Raw genomic sequence first — 19289 nt, 5'->3', positions numbered from 1 at the left:
CTGGGGAGGGTATGTGCTATAGTGAGTGCTGTGAAGTGTGTAAGCCTGACAATTCACAGACCTGTACCCCTGGGGCTAATAATACATTATATGTTAATTTAAAAAAAGAAAATAAAAGAAGCTGATGTCCCTAAATTAATAGCAGACAAAACAGACTGTAAGGCAAGAAGTACTACTAGAAATAAATAAAACTACTATACAATAATTAGAGTTTGAGTTCATTGGGAAAATACATTAGTTTTAATATGTGTAATAATAATTTAGCCTCTAAATATATAAAGCAAAAATATACACAATTACAAAGGTAAATAAATAAATACTTTCTTATATACTTATGGTATTCTACCTGTCCCAGTAAATGAAGTATCAAGAAGGCCAAAATACAAAAAAGTATGAATATAGATTTAACAGCATAAGACTGATCTAATAAATCTTTATAGAAAACTGTACCCATCAACTACAGAATATAAATTGTTTTTAGCAACAACACACTGAGCCAAAAAAATTTAAAAAGACCCAACAGATTTTAAAGTATCAGTATGAGACATATTATATTGTCTGGCTACACTACAGTTAAATAAGAAATCGGTAACAAAAGGATAATTTCCCAAAGACTGAAAATTTTAAAATATGCTAATAACCATAAGGGTCAAGAAACGAAAGCATGTAACTTATACTAGAAATAATGAGCTTAGCATACAACACAAGATCGAAAAAAATAGAATGAATGCAAAGAAAGAGGAGAAATTAATGAAATAGGGGACAAAAATAAAATAGAACCAATATAGCTAAAAGTTACTTCTTTGGCAAAATCAATGAAATTGATAAATTTCTGGAAAGATCGATTAAGAAAAAGAGAAGACACCAATAACAAAATCAGAAATGAAAAAAGAGACATAATTACAGATGCTATTGACACTACAAAGATGTAAGAGCATATTATAAGCAAACTTTTGCCAATAAGTTTGAAAGTGTAGATGAAATGTAGATAAATATAATTTTCCATTACTGGCTCAAGAAAAAAATAGAAAATTCGAATAGTCTTTACCATTCAACTGAAACAATAGTTTAAAATCATTCTACCGTGGATATACGAGACTCGGTGATTTTACCAGCAAGTTCTACCAACATTCAAGAAATAAAACTAGACTTAAATTATTTTAAAACAGAGAAAAACAGGTAAGATGCAGTAAGTTATTTAATGAGGCTAGCATATCTTTGGTATCAAAACCAGGACAGAAAGGAAAGTCTCAATCTCGCTTAGGAAATATAGATATAAAGATCATAAACTACTGGCTAACAGATGGCAGATGAAAACTGACTGCACATTCTTTGCTACTCCTCCTACAGACAGGTAGAGTCTAATCGCTTCCCCCCGAATCCAGGTTGGCTCTAGAAGAATGTTTCTTAGAATAGAATAGAATGTGGTATGTGGTAGAGGTGTCACAGCATGACTTCCCAGGGTAATGTGAAGAAGCTTGTCGTTTCCTCCATAAACTCTGAGAGCACTCTAGGAGTCCTGGCTGCTAAGTGAGAAGGAAGACTGCCCTGGGCTGGGGAGATGGGATGGAGGCGACAAGAAGGCACTGCAGTGGACAATCGCAGGAGAATCCACTTTTTCACCCATCTGTACCAAGGTGACCGATACATGCATGAGTCTGTCTTAGACCAGCAAGACCAACCCACAAGCCAACTTAATTCCACCAGATGACTTCAAGGAGTCCCTTGAGAAAGGCAAGTCCCTTCAGGAGCAGGAAAAGCCCTGAGCGGAGTGCTCTCCAGATTCCTGATTTGAAAAATTATAGGTAAATAAAATAGATGTTGTTTTAATCAAGTTGTGAGTGTAGTTGGTTGTGCAATAAGAGAGAAGGGGCACCTGGGTGGCACAGTAGGTTACGTGTCTGACTCTTGGCTTTGGTTCAGGTCATGATCACAGGGTGGTGAGATCAAACCCCACACTGGGCTTCGTGCTGAGTGCAGAGTCTGCTTGAGACTCTCTCTACCTCTGTACCCCCCAAGTGCACCCAGGTGCTCTCTCTCTCTCCCTCCCTCTTAAATGAATGAATGAATGAATGAATAAATAATTTTGAAAAGAGAGATAACAAGGACACTAATAAACTTGAGCATTGTTTAAAATCATTACAAACTACTTGGTTATAAACATTAGAAAATCAATTCATGCAATTTACTCCATTAAGAGATGTAATAGAGAAAAGTCATATTATCCTCTCAATTAAAGCAAAAAACAGTACCTGTCCCTTCACTCATGCTCTCTCTGTCTCTCTCTAAAATAACTTTAAAAATCTTTTGAAAATAAATACATAGGGGCAACTGGATGGACAGGTGGTTAAGCATCTGACTCTTGGTTTAGGCTCAGGCAGTGACCTGAGGGTCATGAGATCAAGTCCCACATGAGGCTCCCAACTCAGCACAGAGTCTGCTTAGGTTTCTCTCTCCCTAAGAGAGAGTTAGATACTTGCCCCCCCCCACCACTGCTCAGTTACTCGCCCTCTCTCTAAAATAAATAAAATAAAAAATTTTTAAATGAGTAAATAAATAAAACAAACAAAACAACTCATAACAACCTAAGGATGTAAAGAATTTTCTTCAACACCATTCTACAGACATCTTCATTAATGGTGAAACATCGTATGTATTCCCTTTAATATCAGGTATAAGGTGAATGCATCCACTCTCACTATTTCAATCCATTTTGAAGATTCACACCAATAACACGGGGGGTGGGGGAGGAAAGAAAAAGTGCAAAGATTGCAAAGGAAAAAAATCAAACTGTTGTTATTTGCAGATGATACAATTGTTTCAAACCCAATCCTAAAAAACCTACAGAAAGTAATATTAGTACTGATGGGATTCTAGTAGGGTGCTAATATAAAATAAAGCTCAGTTGTATTTTCATCTGTCAAAAACAAATGCTAGAAAATTCATTTCAAAAATATTAAATGGGGCTCCTGGGTGGCTCAGTTAAACCTCTGCCTTCGGCTTAGGTCATGATCTCAGGGTCCTGGGATCGAGTCCCGCATCAGGTCTCTGCTCAGCGGGGAGACTGCTTCCTCCTCTCTCTCTCTCTCTCTCTCTCTACCTGTCTCTCTGCCTACTTGTGACCTCTCTCTGTCAAATAAATAAATAAATAAATTCTTTTAAAAAAATACAATTAAATGGGGCACCTGGGTGGCTCAGTGGATTAAAGCCTCTGCCTTCAGCTCGGGTCATGATCCCAGGGCCCTGGGATCAGGCCCGGAATAGGGCTCTCTGCTCAGCAGGGAGCCTGCTCCACACCCCCTCTTGCCTCTCTGCCTATTTGTGATCTCTGTGTCAAATAAAATAAAAAATCTTTAAAAAAAACAATTAAGATATAATTTAAAGTAGTGTCAAAAATTTTTGATCAGCAAAGATACTGATTTCTCCTAAATTCATCTACAGATTCCATTCAATTCCAATCAAAATACTGACAAGAGTTTTTGTGGAACTTAACGAACTGGTTCTAAAATTTATATGGAAGTACAAAGGGACAAGAACAGCTTAATTGCCAAGACACTCCTTTTTTTTTTAAGGTCTTATTTATTTATATTAGAGAGAGAGCATAAGTAGGAGAGCAGCAGGCAGAGAGGAGAAGCAGACTTCCTACTGAGCAGAGAACCCTACTCAGGACTTGATCCCAGGACCCCGGAATCATGACCTAATCCAAAGGCAGACGCCTAACCGACTGAGCCACCGAGGCACCCCAATGGCCAAGATATGCTTGCAGAAGACCAGTGAGGAGGGGTGCAGAACTTGCATTAAAAATGATCTATCTTGGGGTGCCTGGGCGGCTCAGTGGGTTAAAGTCTCTGCCTTCAGTTCAGATCATGATCTCAGTGTCCTGGGATCAAGCCCCAAATCGGGCTCTCTGCTCAGCAGGGAGCCTGCTTTCTCCTCTCTCTCTGCCTGCCTCTCGGTTTACTTGTGATCTCTGCCTGTCAAATAAATAAATAAAATTATCTATCTTAATTAAGTCATTGTAAATGAAACAGTGCAGTACTAGAGCAGGCAAAGAGACCTCAAGAACTGAGAGCCTCAAAGAAACTAATACATATCTGAAATTGGTAGCATTACCAATCATGGGAAAAAACAAATTATTCAGTAAATTGGTAGAACAATTCTTTATCCATATGGAGGAAAAATTAAAATTGGACCGTAAACTCACACCATTAAAAAAAAAATCAATTTCATGGGAACCTGGGTGGCTCAGTGGGTTAAGCATCTGCCTTCAGCTCAGGTCCTGATCCCAGGGTCCTGAGATGGAGGCCCACATGGGGCTCTCTACTCAGCAGGGAGCCTGCTTCCCCCCACCCACCCCTGCCAGTCCCCCTTGCTCATGCTCTCTCTCTGTGTCTCAAATAAAGAAATAATGTCTTTAAAAAAAATCATTTTCAGGTGAGCTAAACAGCTGAATGCAAAGACAAAATGATAAAACTTTCAGAAGACAAAATAGACGACTATCTTTATGAACTTGTATGTAGTAGAGAAGAAGGATTCTGAAATCACACATGCCAGCAGGGTGGGGAGAGCAGAGGGAGAGAGGGAATCTAAGATTTCCCCACTGAGCACAGGCCCAACTCAGGGCTCCATCTCCAGACCCTGAGATCATGACTTGAGCCAAAACCAAGAGTTCGCCGCTTAACCAGCCAAGCCACCCAGGCTCCCCACAATTATACAATTTCTAAAGGGAAAGATTTAAGAATTGCATTCTAAAAATTAACAACTTCTGTTCATCGAAACACACCATAGAGTGAAATAATAAGCCAAAAATGGGAGTATATATTTACAACATACATAGTTGCTTAAAGATTGGTCTCTAAAATATATAAGGAACACCTATCAACCCATTAAGAAAAAATGGGCAGAATATTTGCAGATGTGTGGCACAAAGGCTAATTTGCATTTTAAAAGGTACCCATCTTCATTAGCCAACAGTAGAATTCAAATCAAAACCACAGTAAGCAATCACTTCCTGCCCACCAGATTGGCAGACATTAAAAACAGTATCAAGTGTTGGTAAGGAAACAAATAGTACTCTTTACTCCGTACACTCCAGGGCAGACTGGGGACTGACCAAGCCACTTTAGAAAACTGAAGATGTACATAGCCTGGATCTCAGCATGTTCACTTCTAGAGAAAGTCTTGACTAAGGAGACATGTCTAGGATGTATGTAGCAGAGCAGAGAAGTCTGGAAAACCAGCGGCTGGACGTTGGCAGGAAGAAGTGAGTCGCAGAAGAATATCATGTAAGGTCCTGAAACATACAAACGGCATCCTCCCGTTAGAAATACCAGGATACGTGAAAATATTCAGAAAAGCAAGGGAATGATGAACACACAACCCAGGATGATTAATCACGTCTGAGAGGAGAGAGGGCGTGGGACACAAAGGGTACCCAGGGGCCCCCAGAGGTAAGAGCGATAAGCTTGTGTTTAAAGTAGGTGCTGAATCATTAGTCTTTTTAGTCTACTCCGTCTTGTTAAACAGTCAGTGTGAGTTACCCAGGATAGCAATACCCAGGACAGCTAAGCCCAAGCCTTAAGTCCCACGGGACTTGGGAAGAACATGTCGTAATGTTCTTTGGTCACCCCTCAGGAATAAGCAAATGTTTTTGTTTTTATTTTTATTTGTAAAACAGGTTTTCCAGCTGAGCTAGAGGTAGGGTCCCCTCTGACCCTGGTGGACTGAGGATTGTGAATGTGTGAAGTTGTGTGTGTGTGTGTGTGCATGCATGTGCGCCAGGGGAGGCAAGAAAAGGGAATGGGGTGTGGTGGGAGGGTTTAGGACCCTGAAGACAAGGAAGTCTCCACGTGGGAGAGGCTAATGGGAACGCTCATCATAGCACCCAAAGAAAATGAGGATTCACACTGAAAACACCGGTTCATAAATACTGCGTCTACTCTCACCGCCCGATGGAACCAGTTTGATTCTGGCCAATAGCCAACAGGGATAAAACCAGGGCCCGATTTCACAGCACCCTTGAGGATGTGCCTGGTAAATGGGCACCTGGGAAGGAATTATGTCAGCTCCTACCAACTTCTCATCCTTGTACGGTTCTCCCATCCACCAAAAGGGCCTCCGTCCTGTTTGGCCTGTCTTTCAGGGGACAGGGTGGAATAGGTCGACCTCGCCTAATACCGCGATTGCTCTGCCTTAGTTTTTCCTGGAGCAGAACTTGGCACTGACCTCCGGCATGGCAGAAAGACAAGCCCATCCCTCCCAGGCCATTCATTCTTTGCCTCGGCTTGGGGCGGGAAGGTAGGTGATGCATGAAGCTAACTGGGAAGGGGCCCCGTGGAGCTGGTCTGGCTTCTCCAGACTCAGGGTTTGAATCAAAGGTTGGGGGGGGGTGTTGCAGGGGAGGGCTGGGAGTCTCCGTGGCTCCAGTTGGACTGTCTTCAGATCTCCAGCTGTTGGGTCTTTTTGGTTTTTATTACATTAGCCTTAAAAAAAAGTTTTTAATCAGCAAGAATCAGTGAAGCAGGCTTTATGGTGCAATAATTCTGCATGTTTTGTTATAAATATCCCCAGGCAAAGTTAAGGTTATTTCATACCACTATCAAAGTAACACGCCCGCTTCGGTTGCAACAAGGAATCTTGCGAGGCCTCGTAAGCAGGAAGCATACCATCTGCATTTTAAGAGACTTTTGTTTTAATAAAATGGGCACATATTTACCCATAAAAGAGATTGACCAGCTTGGCAAATTCAGAACCCAGGAGAAGTCAAGATACAGAGACAAGCCACATTATTTGCTGAATTAAAAAAAAAAAAAAAATCACCCATCCACCCACTTCCCAATAACAGCACTCAGTTGTGGGTTTTGGCGATACTGATGTTTACAATAAACTCTCGGAGCTCAAAGGCTCCAGGTCCAGCACCAGAGGCCTCGGCTCTATAGAAGACGCCCAGATCTGCTTTTTTATTAAGAACTAAGACTTTCCCCCTTCCACTCCCTTGAAAAAAAACATCAGATGAAAGTTCAAAATTGTTAAATCCAGGATGAAAAGACACTCCCCTGGTTCTGTTTCATAGATTGCATTCGCTCTTGTTTATTTAGACCCTGAAGAGTTTTGGCCCGGGGGCGCCGGGAACTTGCAGAGGGGCCACGCGGAGGCAGCGAACCCCCCGCGTTCTGCTCTTTCCTGTGCAGGCTCACCGACTGGCCTCTCAAGACACATTTCCAAACTCCAGACTCCCTGCCAGGGAAGATTTCACAATCCTCTCTCACCAAACTTCCCTAAAGCTGCTAGTCTTTTTTTTTTTTTTTTTTAAATTTCAATTTCAGTTAGTTACCATACAGTGCTCTGTTAGTTTAGGAGGACACTATAGTGATTGGACACTTTCATAGGACCCCGGGTGCTGGTCACAAGTACTCTCCCTGATCCCCATCACCTATCTAGTGCATCCCTCTACCCACCTCCCTTCTGGTAACCAGTAGTTTGTTCTCTATCGTTCAGAGTCTATTTCTTGGTTTGGCTCTCTCTCTCTCTCTCTTTTTTTCCCCCGTGTTTGTTTTCTTAAATTCCAGATATGAGTGAAATCATATAGTGTTTGTCCTTCTCTGACTTATTTCCTTTAGCATTAATACTCTCTAGCTCCATCCATGTTATTGCAATGGCAAGATTTCATTCTTTTTATGACTCAGTAATATTCCGTTGCATATATACCACTCTTTTTTATCCACTCATCAATCGATGGGCACTTGGGCTGTTATCCATAATTCGGCTATTGTGGATAATGTTGCTGTAAACATCAGGGTGCATGTGTGCCTTTTGAATTAGTGTATTTATATTATTTGGGTAAATACCTAGTAATACAATTGCTGGACTCTAGGGTAGTTTTATTTTTACCTTGTTGAGGAACTTCCATACAGTTTCCCAGAGTGGCTGCACCAGCTTGCATTCCCAACAGTATAAGAGGCTTCCCCTTTCTCCACATCCTCGCCAACACCTGTTCTTTCTTGCGTTGTTGATTTTAACCATTCTGACAGGTATGAGGTGATAGCTCATTATGGTTTTGATTTTCATTTCCTTCATGATGAGTAATGTTGAGCATCTTTTCATATGTCGGTTGGCCATCTGGATGTCCTCTTTGGAAAAATGTCTATGCATGTCTTCTGCCCATTTTTAAATTGGATTATTCATTTTTTGGGTGTTGAGTTTTATAAGTTCTTTATGTATTTTGAATACTAACCTTTTATCAGATATGTCATTTGCAATATCTTCTCCCTTTTGTTAAGTTGCCTTTTTGTTTTGTGGGATTGTTTCCTTCATGCTGCAAAGCTTTTTACTTTGATGTAGTCCCAATAGTTTATTATCATTATTTTAAGATTTTATTTATTGGACAGAGAGTGAGAGAGGGAACACAAGCAGGGGGAGTGGAAGAGAGAGTGGGAGAGGGAGAATCAGGCTTCCCACTGAGCAGGGAGCCAGATGCAGGACTCGATCCCAGGACCCTGGGAATCATGATCTGAGCTGAAGGCAGACGTTTAATGACTAAGCCACCCAGGCGCCCCTTATTATTTTTTTAAAGTAGGCTTCATATCCAGGCTGGGGTTTGAACTCAGGGTCCTGAGATCAAGAGTTTCAGGTGGTACCGACTGAGCCAGCCAGGCGCTCCCCATAGTTAATTTTTGCTTTTGTTTCCCTTGCCTCAGGAGACATATCTAGAAAGAAATCGCTATGGCCGATGTCAGAGAAGTTACTGTTTGTGTTCTCCTCTGGGATTTGTATGGTTTTATGTATCACATTTAGGTCCTTAATCCATTTTGAATTTGTTTTTGTGTGTGGTGTAAGAAAGTGGTCCACTTTCATTCTTCTGCATGTGGCTGTCCAGTTTTCCCAACACCATTTGTTGAAGAGCCTGTCTGTTTCCTATTGATATTCTTTCCTGTTTCATCAAGAATAATTGACCATATAGCTAATGGTTCATTTCTGGATTCTCTATTCTGTTCCAATGATCTATGTGTCTGTTTCGGTGCCAGTACCATACTGTCTTGATGACTATAGCTTTGTCATAGAGCTTGAAGTCCAGAATTGTGATGCCTCCAGCTTTGCTTTTCTTTTTCAAGGTTCTTTGGCTATTCGGGGTCTTTTGTGGTTCCATCCAAATTTTAGGATTGTTGGCTCTAGCTCTGTGAAAAATGCTGGTGGTATTTTGATAGGGATTGCATTAAATGTGAAGATTGCTTTAGATAGCATAGACATTTTAATAATATTTATTCTTCTAATCCAGGAGGAGCATGGACTGTCCTTCCATTTCTTTGTCTCATCTTCAATTCCTTTCATGAGCCTTCTATGATTTTCAGCATACAGGTCTTTCACCTATGGTTGGGTTTACTCCTAGGAGTCTTAGGTACCATTATAAATGGATTGATTCCTGAAGTTCTCTTTTCTGTCACTTCTTATTGGTGTACAGAAATGCAACAGATTTCTGTACATTGATTTTATATTCTGTGACTTTACTGAATTCGTTTATCAGTTCTAGCAGTTGTTTGGTGGTCTTATGACATAATATGTCATCTGCAAATAATGGAAGTTTTACTTTTTCCTTGCTGCTTTGGATACCTTTTATTTCTTCTTGTCTGATTGCTAAGCCTAGGACTTCCAGGACTATGTTGAAGAAGACTGATGAGAGTGGACATCCCTGTCTTTTTCTTGACCAGAGAGGAAAAGTTCTCCGTTTTTCCCCATTGAGGATGTTAGCTGTGGGTTTTTCACATGTGACCTTTATTATGTAGAAGTATGTTCCCTCTCAACCTACTTGGCTGGGCATTTTTGTCATGAGTGGATATTATACTTTGTCAAATTAAATCTGCAATTCTTGAAGCAGAGGTTGTCCCGGATTGAAAGGCAGTATCTACAGGGTGTCAGAAGCAGAGGTTGTCCCGGATTGGAAGGCAGTATCTACAGGGTGTCAGAAGCAGAGGTTGTCCCGGATTGGAAGGCAGTATCTACAGGGTGTCAGAAGCAGAGGTTGTCCCGGATTGGAAGGCAGTATCTACAGGGTGTCAGAATTAGTAGGAAAGCTGTGTGTTCGCTTACCTTTTCGTTGGCTAAGCAACTCATCCGCCCCAGCCAGGGCCCTGGCCATTTGCATACTAAGTCATGCAATGATCCCACAAGGCAGGCATCCCTCCCCTGGCGCAGAGGACTCGCAGAGGCGGGAGAGGAGAGGAAGGTGCACAGGAGGGCAGGCTCCTCGGTCACGTGGGGGGGCGGAGCTGCCCGCTGTGCCCTCCTCACTCTTTCCTGCCATCCCCCTTTCTGCTGTCCTCCCATGGCTTCCCTCCGCCATCCAGGTGGCTGAGTCGTGAGAAACATGGGGCAGCCTGAAATGCCCCAGGAACCCGGCCTTGGAGGCCACCAGTGTGACAAGAGCTGTAGTATGGAGACAGCAGAGGGAGGTCCTTGATGTCAAAGCACGCATTCGGATTTTGCGTTGGAAGCCTTGGCCCTGACTATAGGGCCACGGTGACCCTCCCTCTGCCCCGAGCTATACCCTCTCCTTCAAGTTCTTCCTGGGGGTGCATCTCAGGGGCACTGTTGGCCTCCTGTCCCACACTGAGGTGCAAAATAAATGTCTTGATCGTCCTGAACTCCAGCCCCACATTTCTGGGCTGTGCAGTGACGAGGCTTCTGACAATGTGGTTTGTGAGCTGGGGGCGGTGGGGAGCCTCTACCCAAATCTCAAGTAATATCCCCTGGCCCTGTTGTAACTTGGGGCTTCCCTTTGAGCCTGGGTGGTGAGAGCCACAAGGGGCTCAACCAGGCACAACCCCTTGGGGCTGACCTATGGTGTTAGCTTGGAAGGGCTTTCTTCTCTTGAACCCCTTCCCATAATGGACAGGCTAGGCTACTAGTCAGTAAACTAGTTCCCCTGGCCAAATGACTAGGAAGCCCATTGGTTAACAGGCCTCTGGATGGTGTTGCAGTGGACGAGGTGGGGCTCCAGTCAGGGGTAGAAGGGTCTCTCTTTGTGGGTCCCAGGGCTTCACTCCCAGAACAATAGGATGTTGGGAAAGGCAATGGCCAAGCTTCTCCCTTCAGCTTTCTGGTTGATGTGGTGAGACAGCATCCAGTCCAGTGGCAGAGAAATGGTTGGGATCCCACTGGAGCCCAAGGCTGGAAGGAGAGGGGGCTATGGCAGGAGGTACAGGTGATCTCCAGGTCAGAGCTGCATGGGGGAAAGAATGGCTTTGGTGAGGCTCCTGGACCCATGCACGGGTGCCTAGGAAGCCACAGGAGTCTTAATTATAGAACATGTTTGAAAAGGCTTTGCCAAGTTCATGGTTCACATGGCACAAGCAAAGCTTCTGGCTCCGGCTCCTTCAAAGGGCTCTGCACTTGGAGGATCCACCTAAGTAAGCCCTCTGGGAAGAGCCCGGGACCATGCCTGGGACTGAGAGGCAGCCTGTGCTGCCACCAACAGTCAGAACAACCACCAGGCCCTGCCCAGCCGGTTTGGCTCCTGCTGACTTCCAGAATTTCCATTCCAGAGGAGCTTAAAAACGATGATAAAAGCCCTAATTACGGCTTCTGTGGGCACTTCCTCCCTCAGGCTCAAGCTACCTGGCACGCAGCTGAGAAGCTTCCCAGGTGCCAAGTGCCTGGGGAGGGGACCCCTGCTGGCACTGACCACCGCCCCCACTCCCAGTAGGGTCCACAAACACCCCCTCCATCCACCTTCAGACCTCTAACCTAATGTGGACTTTACCTGAAGCAAGGTTGCAGCGAATGGGGAACTTCTCCTGTTAGCACAACGCAAGTCAAGTGGGGCCTCAGGGGACCCGCCCCAACCTGGAGCTGTGGCCTTAGTCTTAACCCACCCCCACCAGTCCCGGGGCTCAACAGGGGTCCCCTTCACATGCCGGCTCAGGCAGCAGGACAGTGACCCACCCACTGGCTGTTCTCTCAGGGATGGTGCCTGGCAGGCAGGTAGGGCCATCGTGAGATGTCCTGTCATTAATCCTGCCACGCAGGAAAGACCAACGCCAACGAATGGAGGTGGGCTGGTGTGTGTGACCTGCAAGCCAAAGCGGAGACTGTCAAAGCGGAGGACCTCTAGCACCTACGTTCAAGTGGCTCTTACCTCTCATGTGCCGTGTGCGTACCATCAGCATACTGTAATTACAGGGCTTTGAGTCTGGATACAGGCCCTACGCCACCACCAGTGGAATCTGACAAGAGAGTCCGGCAAACTCCCGGACTCCTTGAACGTGGCTTATGAACACTGTCATTCTGTCCTTTGCACTTGATATGCTCCGGCCTTAGTGACTAAAGTATTCCCCAAGTAAGACACATCACAGTGCCTTTGCCTTCTGCCTGCACAACCTTTTTCCTTGAAGCAGAAAGGGTCCCCAGACCCCATCTCGTGAAGAACAGGCCCTCCTGTGTACCCTACGGAGCCTCACACATCCTCTGTCCCAGCACTCAGCACACACCACAATTATTTGGTGACAGGTTTGTCTCCCCCGTGTGGCTCATCTCTGTCTACCTGTCACAGTGGTTGGAGTACAATGGACATGTGATAAAATAAAAGTTCTATCCTTAAGCTATCTGGTGTTTACCTTTTTCAAAAAGAAAAGGAAACTGAATGCAGAAAAGGGGAGAAAAACAGGAGGATGCTAACAGCAACTGACACCCTCCCACAGCGCTCAGTTCACCCTTCACCCTTGGCACACTGTGTTCCAATCACCTGCTATGGAGGGAGCTGCTAGAGGTAGGGCACGTGCGCTCTCTACCCGGGCACACCCCTGTAGGAGATGTACTGCTTGGTCTACAGCAGGCACCAAATAAATGTCTGTTGGGCGCATGACAAAACCAATGAACACAAGAAATTTAGAGACAAGAGCAGCACTACCGCACACAGAGGGAGAGTGAATTGAAGTGTATCCAACCTACGAAACAGGACCTTCCTATCGGGAAGGAAGAGCCAAAGGCAGGAAGACCTGTCCCTGGTGAACGGGTGCAAATATTTGGCCATGGTGCCCAAGCAAATGCCCAGATGTCAGACTGTCGGCCCACTCCCTCCTGCAGGCTCACAGCTGCAGGTGACACTCGACTGGCCTTTGGACTGTCCCCCCTCACTGGGCTCCAGCTCCCGCTTTGCCACCGACATTTCACGGGCATTAGTTTTCTCTTCTGTAAAATGATGTGCTTGTTCCAAGCTCTCTGAAGTTCTTTCAAGTATTCATGTGTCTAATTCCACCCCCTCAAAACTCTGTAAAGGGTTATTTTATAGGTAAGTCTCGGATGAATGATGACCCTTACAGAGCCCAAGAAAGATATTTTAAAGTATAAGATGGATTTATGAATCAAATGGGAAATTCATGGGGGTCAGCCCCCAAGATTGTAATTGTACACTTTTTTCAGAATCATAATCTCAATGTAACCTACACAGCTCATCTACGCAGTCGGCCTCGAGTGCCACAGTTATCTGTTATTGCTGAGAATGCTGCAATTACTTTTATCATCGTGGATGAAAAACTTGGGGGGCCCAAGGCATTCTGATGCAAGTCAAAATGGAAATTTAAAATGTCAAAGATGGGGGAGAATTTTCTTACAAATGCAACAAGCTTTACTACCCTCTCCTAAGAGAGGAAGGCCAGGTAGAGAAAACTGCCAAGCCTTGGCCCCTCTCACTGGAAGAGTGGTGGTGTTTCTCTTTGGCAGACAATCCTTGTAACTTTTCTCCAACCCTCCATGGCACTGACCGCTTTGGATACAGTTAATAGATGTAGCTAGCTAAGTCACTCGTTACTTTAACTTTAGACCCAGTATTTGCCTTAGAAACTGACACAGCACTGCCAGCTTGCATAAGAAAATATATTTTTATATTACCAGTGTCCCTAGAAAATGCTGCATAATTAAGTGCATTCAAGTGTCATGGTTTCCAGGCAAATCACCTCATCTCTCTGGGCTTCCCTGTCTTATTCTGAAATCTGACTGTATGGCTAAGGTTCAGTACAGCCATAAAATTCCCAAGCCTGGATCTGATCTGACCCACAGGGGTATGAAGTTTTAAGCAAACCTAATAGAAAAGACCAGATTTACTAAAAATATCAATGAGAGAGTTGGTAGTGTTGTGAGATGTGATGTATTGTATGATCCCAAGTCTCCCGGGCATCTGGTAAAGTGCAGATTCTGACCCAGCAGCTCTGGGGGAGGGGCCAAGGTTCTGCATCCAACAAGTTCCTGGTGATGCCCATGCTGCTGCTGGTTCACCCGCCGCACTTTGAGCGACTAGGGTGTAGAATATCTGCAGTGCCAAAGCCTCCCTCTAACAAGACCGCCAAGGGCACTTTCTTGCATGAGATTTGTCTTGTTTTCTACCTGTGACACTGGCCATGCCAGCCACAGCTGTCTGCATTAGCCCCTGACACTGGAGCAGCCATCTATAGGCTGGCCAGAACCTATGAGGTAGTTCAGCACAAAACTCACATCCAATAAGGATGTATATCTAAGAGGAAGAACATTTAATAGACCTAACCACTTCCTCTCTCAGGTTTGAATGTGATGCACAGAGAGAGAATTGTGCCCAGATGCAAACATGTCCAAGAAGGCAGTATAAAGAGAGAACAAAAACAGTAGCAGAAACATTAGTAGGAGAAGCAGGGGTGGCGTGGCTGGGGCACTGCCTCATCGGAAGCACTGGAGTTGAGAGACATCGAGAAGGGGATTCTGACATCGAGAAGACAAGATGACAGGGATGCCAGAGTTTGTGCTGAATGGCGAATCATTTTTTCAGTTCTCCTAGCAGCGTGGTTCAGGGTGCTGTATACGGACTTTTCCTGTCGGCTTTGATTAAATTTCATGAATGCAGACACCTTGAACATTCCTATGTAGCTTGTGACCCTCATGGTGATTCTTCTTTTAAGATTTTTATCTATTTATTTGACAGAGAGAGATAGGACACGAGCAGGGGGAGCAACAGGTGAGGCAGAGGGAGAAGCAGGCTCTCCTCTGAGCAGGGAGCCTAATGCGGGGCTCGATCTCAGGGCCCTAGGATCAAGACCGGAGCCGAAGGCAGATGCTTAATTAAGCCACCCAGTCGACTGATTCTTCCATTCAAAGCCATCCTTTACTTCACCTAAGACTTTACTGCAGCAAACACCCCGAGGCATTATTAATGTATCATTTATGCCCACATTTCTCATACTGTTAAGGTTCCACCTCAGCTCATCCTGCTAGAGCCAGATGACCAACTCTGCCAAAAAGTGATGGCAGAAGAGGGGAGGGAAGGGTGTACTAGTTAGCCTGACTGCCATAACAAAGTATCACAAAATGGGGGGCTGAAGCAACAGAAATCTATTTTTTCATGATCCTGGGGCCAAGTCCAAGATCGAGATGGCAGCAGGGCTGGGTTCTTCTGAGGCCCTCTCCTTAGCTTGTAGATAATGTAGATGGTGCCTTCTTGCTGTGTCCTCACATGGTTTTCTTGCTGTACTCATACAGGGTCCTACTCTCCTCCTCTAAGGACAGCAGTCATATTGGATTAGGGCCACTCCAAAGACTTCATTTTAGTTTAACTACATCTTTAAAGACCCTGTATTCAAATACAGCTACATTCTGAAGTACTTTGGGTGGAGGAACACCCCCGAAATAGATTTCTGTTGTTTCCACCTCCCGTTGTGTGGATCTTCCAAACCATTATTAGGCTCTTCTTCCGAGAAGGCAGCTGGGCTGGCTAAGCACAGGCTAGGTGGTGAGTAACACCGAGCGCATTCTCTGGAGTTGCTCATGGAAGCACTATGAACTCGGCAGTGGCGTGATCGATCTGATACAGGCACAGCTGGCTGTGGAGTGCTATCAGAGCAGGTTAATGGTCTGATGTTGGAGGGAAGCAACATGCTTCACAGTTTTATAGTGGGTCCTATCCTAGTCAGCACATGGTAGGCAACTCGAATGAATGCATAAAGTGTGCTTAGGAAACGAGTGGGTGACACAGGCTGAGAGGGATAATGATATCATTGATTTATTAACTTGAACTCAAATGTCCTCCGTACATCACAGAATCAAAATTTAAATGACTGTGGCTAGAACCAACAGGCAAAAACAGAAGGAAGCATGGCAGAACATATGAGGTTTTCTCTTCAGGTTGATAAAGGCAATCAGAGCAGTGCTTCTCCAGCTTCCGGGAGCCGAGGAATCATCTGGGGATCTTGCTAAAATACAGGTTCTGATTCAGTAGGTCAGGATGGGCCTTGACATACCATGTTCCTAACTAATTCCTAGGTAAGGAGAAGCTGCTGGCCCCCGGCTCCTCTTGGAATCATGAGCATGAAAAAGCCCTGGGGTGAGTCATTAGCCACAACCCTCATACGTCCACAATCTGACTTTGCACCAATAGCACTATGGACTTCTGCCCTAAATAGCAAAGGGGCTTGCAACCCTCCCAACTCTCTAAGCCCCGTGGGCTGTGTTGCGTGGAGTGTGGCAACCACATTTTAATGTGGCCTTTCGTGTGGTGGAATACAGCCAAGGGAACAATTAAAATACTGAGAAATCTAGGCGACCATTGTGAGAATTGAACTGGGTCCCTTCAGTTGCTGACATGAAACATAGGAAAGGAAAGGAAAGGGAGTTGTCCTCACACAGTTAAAGAAAGTTCTATCACATGGATCAGAGATTAGCTCTGAAGCATTAACAAACAAATAAAACAACAAATCCACACCCTTCCCCCCAACGCTGCCCTGGCTCAGTGTAGGAATCAAGCAAGAGTGGAGTTGCTGGGTTTGGAGAAACCTAGGTTCAAATCCCAATTCAACTCTTTTCTCTGTGACTTCCGCTAAATCATTTCCTCTCTTGCCACACCAGTGTCCTTATCTGTGAAGCAGAAATCCTACAAGCAGCAGCTATCTGGAGTGTTAATTCAGCTGTCTGAACTGCGAGAATAGATACACCGTTAGTTGTTTACACATGAGATGTTTATTTCCCACTTGCATGTAGGCCAAAATGGTGCTCTTGGTCAACAGGCAGTTTTGCTCCAAGCCACAACTCAGTGAGCCAAGGTTCCTTGTATCTGGTGGCTCTGCCATCTTCAGGCGGGTGGTCTTGGGCCAGATTGGAAATGTTGCACATCACTTTTCCCTACGGGTCTTTGGTCAGACTTCAGACACATGGCCACATTTAACTAAAGGAGACTCATGGTCTAGCTGTGCATGCAGGAGGAAATGGGTCCCTGCCACTCTCTCATGAGGCTGTGTGTGTCGGGGGGTGTGGAGGGGCAGGGTTTAGATAGCACAGATGGAATGCTTAGTATGGCCCCGTACCTGAAAGTCAGTACTTGAGAAATTGCTACTGTTATGTAATTTAACAGTATAGAAGTGGACCCCAAATACTAAATTACAGGGAGGCAGATTTCAAATTAAACCAAGGCAGAATACAGAAATAACAGGATAATTCAAGTATGGCTCATGTAAGATACTAAGGTCATCACCAAGGGCACTATTCAAGTAGAGGACCTGTTTCAGGGATGATGAAGGGAGTTCTTTATTAGATGGGGTTAGATAACCTTTAATAGCCTCGGAAATATCCAGAACTTTGGGCTGCAAACGCATGGCTTGATTTTAAGTGGATTTATACTTAAATGTGGTGGACTAGACCACATAAACATCTTGTTCAACAGACAAGCTCATCTTGGTAACCTAGTCTGTGCCTTAGCAACTGTCACTCGGTAACCTTGCCACAGCTTTAACTGGATAGAGGATGCAACATCTTACTGTCTTGCTTGATTGGTATCTTTCTCTCCTACTCCCCATGCCTGCCTCTGCATCTTCCAAAAAGAGAGATTAAAACTCGATCTTAGAAACCTGAGATTTCAGTCTTCCCTTGAGATAACTGAAGACACTGAGCCATGAAAACAAGTTTTGAGAATCTGCTCAATGATTGTTCCTACGCTAATATTTTAGGCAAAGGCTGCTGTTTTCTGACCTTTACAGACTGCATTCAATAGACTTTCCTGTGGGGCTCTCCCTGGAGTATATGCAGACTTCTAAAGGCCTTTCCCCAAAAGCACTGCCAACCGTCTGCCTGGTTATTTAGTAAATCTGTAATAAAAAAGAGAGGATGGCTTCTTAAAGCTGTAATAGGCAAAATACACATTCTTTTAAAATTAGTTAGGATCTTTTAAATATTCTATCTCAGAAGAAATCTGATAAAAACCTGAACTGCCTATAGTGACCCAAGATGTAAAGGTTTTTTATTTATTGAAAGACAGACATCACAAGTAGGCAGAGAGGCAGCAGGCTCCCCGCCAAGCAGAGAGCCCGATGTGGGGCTTGATCCCAGGACCCTGAGATCTTGACCTGAGCCCCTAAGGCTTGACCCTCTGAGCCACCCAGACACCCCCTAACCCAAGATTTAGAACTCAGTATTAACTCCCAGTTTCAGAGGCTAATGCCCTGTCTGTGATTAGTCAATGAAGCTATTCTTGATGTTTCTCCAGTTTCCAAGTCCCTCCTTGGTGATGGGTCTCTCCCCAGGAATTCTGGACTTTGCTCCTTCCTTTCCTTCCCCCCAAAATATAGGAGGCAGATTCACTTGAATACACTACTCTAAACACTAGGACAGCACATCAAAATACATCAAAGATACATTTCTCAGAACAAAGCCACCAAAGGCTTTGCCTGAAGGGGAAGAAAAGAGGGGATAAGGACAGACATCTTGACAGAAGTCAAGCTTCTAAGTCTCCACTGTAAAGAGTTACAAAATCAGCCCTTTCCATTTTAACAACCATTAACTTCTCACTGTTATTGAAGTCAAAGGCAGACAACAGAAGTATCAGGAATACTTAATCACATATAGGATCCTCCTGCAGTGGGCTGAATAGTGTCATTCTCCCCCACCCAACCCCACCCCAAATTCATGTCCACTTGAAATCTCACAATGGACCCTATTTGGAAATAGTCTTTGCAGATGTTGGTTAAGGGCCAAGATGAGATCATACTGAATTAGAGTAGGCCCTAAATCCAATGGCTAGGTGTCTTTATAAGAAAATAAGGACACAGAAGACACAGAAGCAATGTAAAGATGGAAGCAGACGCTGGCATTCTACTACCGTGGCCAAGGAACATCAAAAGCCACCAGTAGTTGGACAGGCAAGGAAAGCTCTCTCCTAGAGCCCATGGAGGGAACCTGGCCCTTCTAACACCTGGACTTCAGACTTCTGGCCTCCAGAACTGTGAAAAAAATGTTTCTGTTGTTTGAAGTCACCCCATTTGTGGAAATTCATTAAGAAACTTCTACAG

General features: G+C 44.5%; 1 protein-coding gene across 1 annotated transcript in view; it reads right to left on the bottom strand.

Moving 5' to 3' along the window:
• Positions 1-4937: 4937 nt before the first annotated feature.
• TAF4B (TATA-box binding protein associated factor 4b) overlaps positions 4938-19289 on the bottom strand; it is a 152066-nt gene continuing 137714 nt past the window's right edge. Inside the window, exon 15 of the mRNA XM_045065472.1 lies at positions 4938-5293. Coding sequence (XP_044921407.1) covers positions 5282-5293 — 12 coding nt within the window. The 3' untranslated portion in view covers positions 4938-5281. The remainder of the gene's footprint in view (positions 5294-19289) is intronic.

This window comes from Mustela putorius, unplaced genomic scaffold (assembly GCF_011764305.1).
Source record: "Mustela putorius furo isolate JIRA1106 unplaced genomic scaffold, ASM1176430v1.1 tig00003858_pilon_pilon_pilon, whole genome shotgun sequence".
Lineage (NCBI taxonomy): Eukaryota > Metazoa > Chordata > Mammalia > Carnivora > Mustelidae > Mustela > Mustela putorius.
Note: the sequence above shows the minus strand (reverse complement) of the source record. Positions and strands in the feature narration are given on the sequence as shown.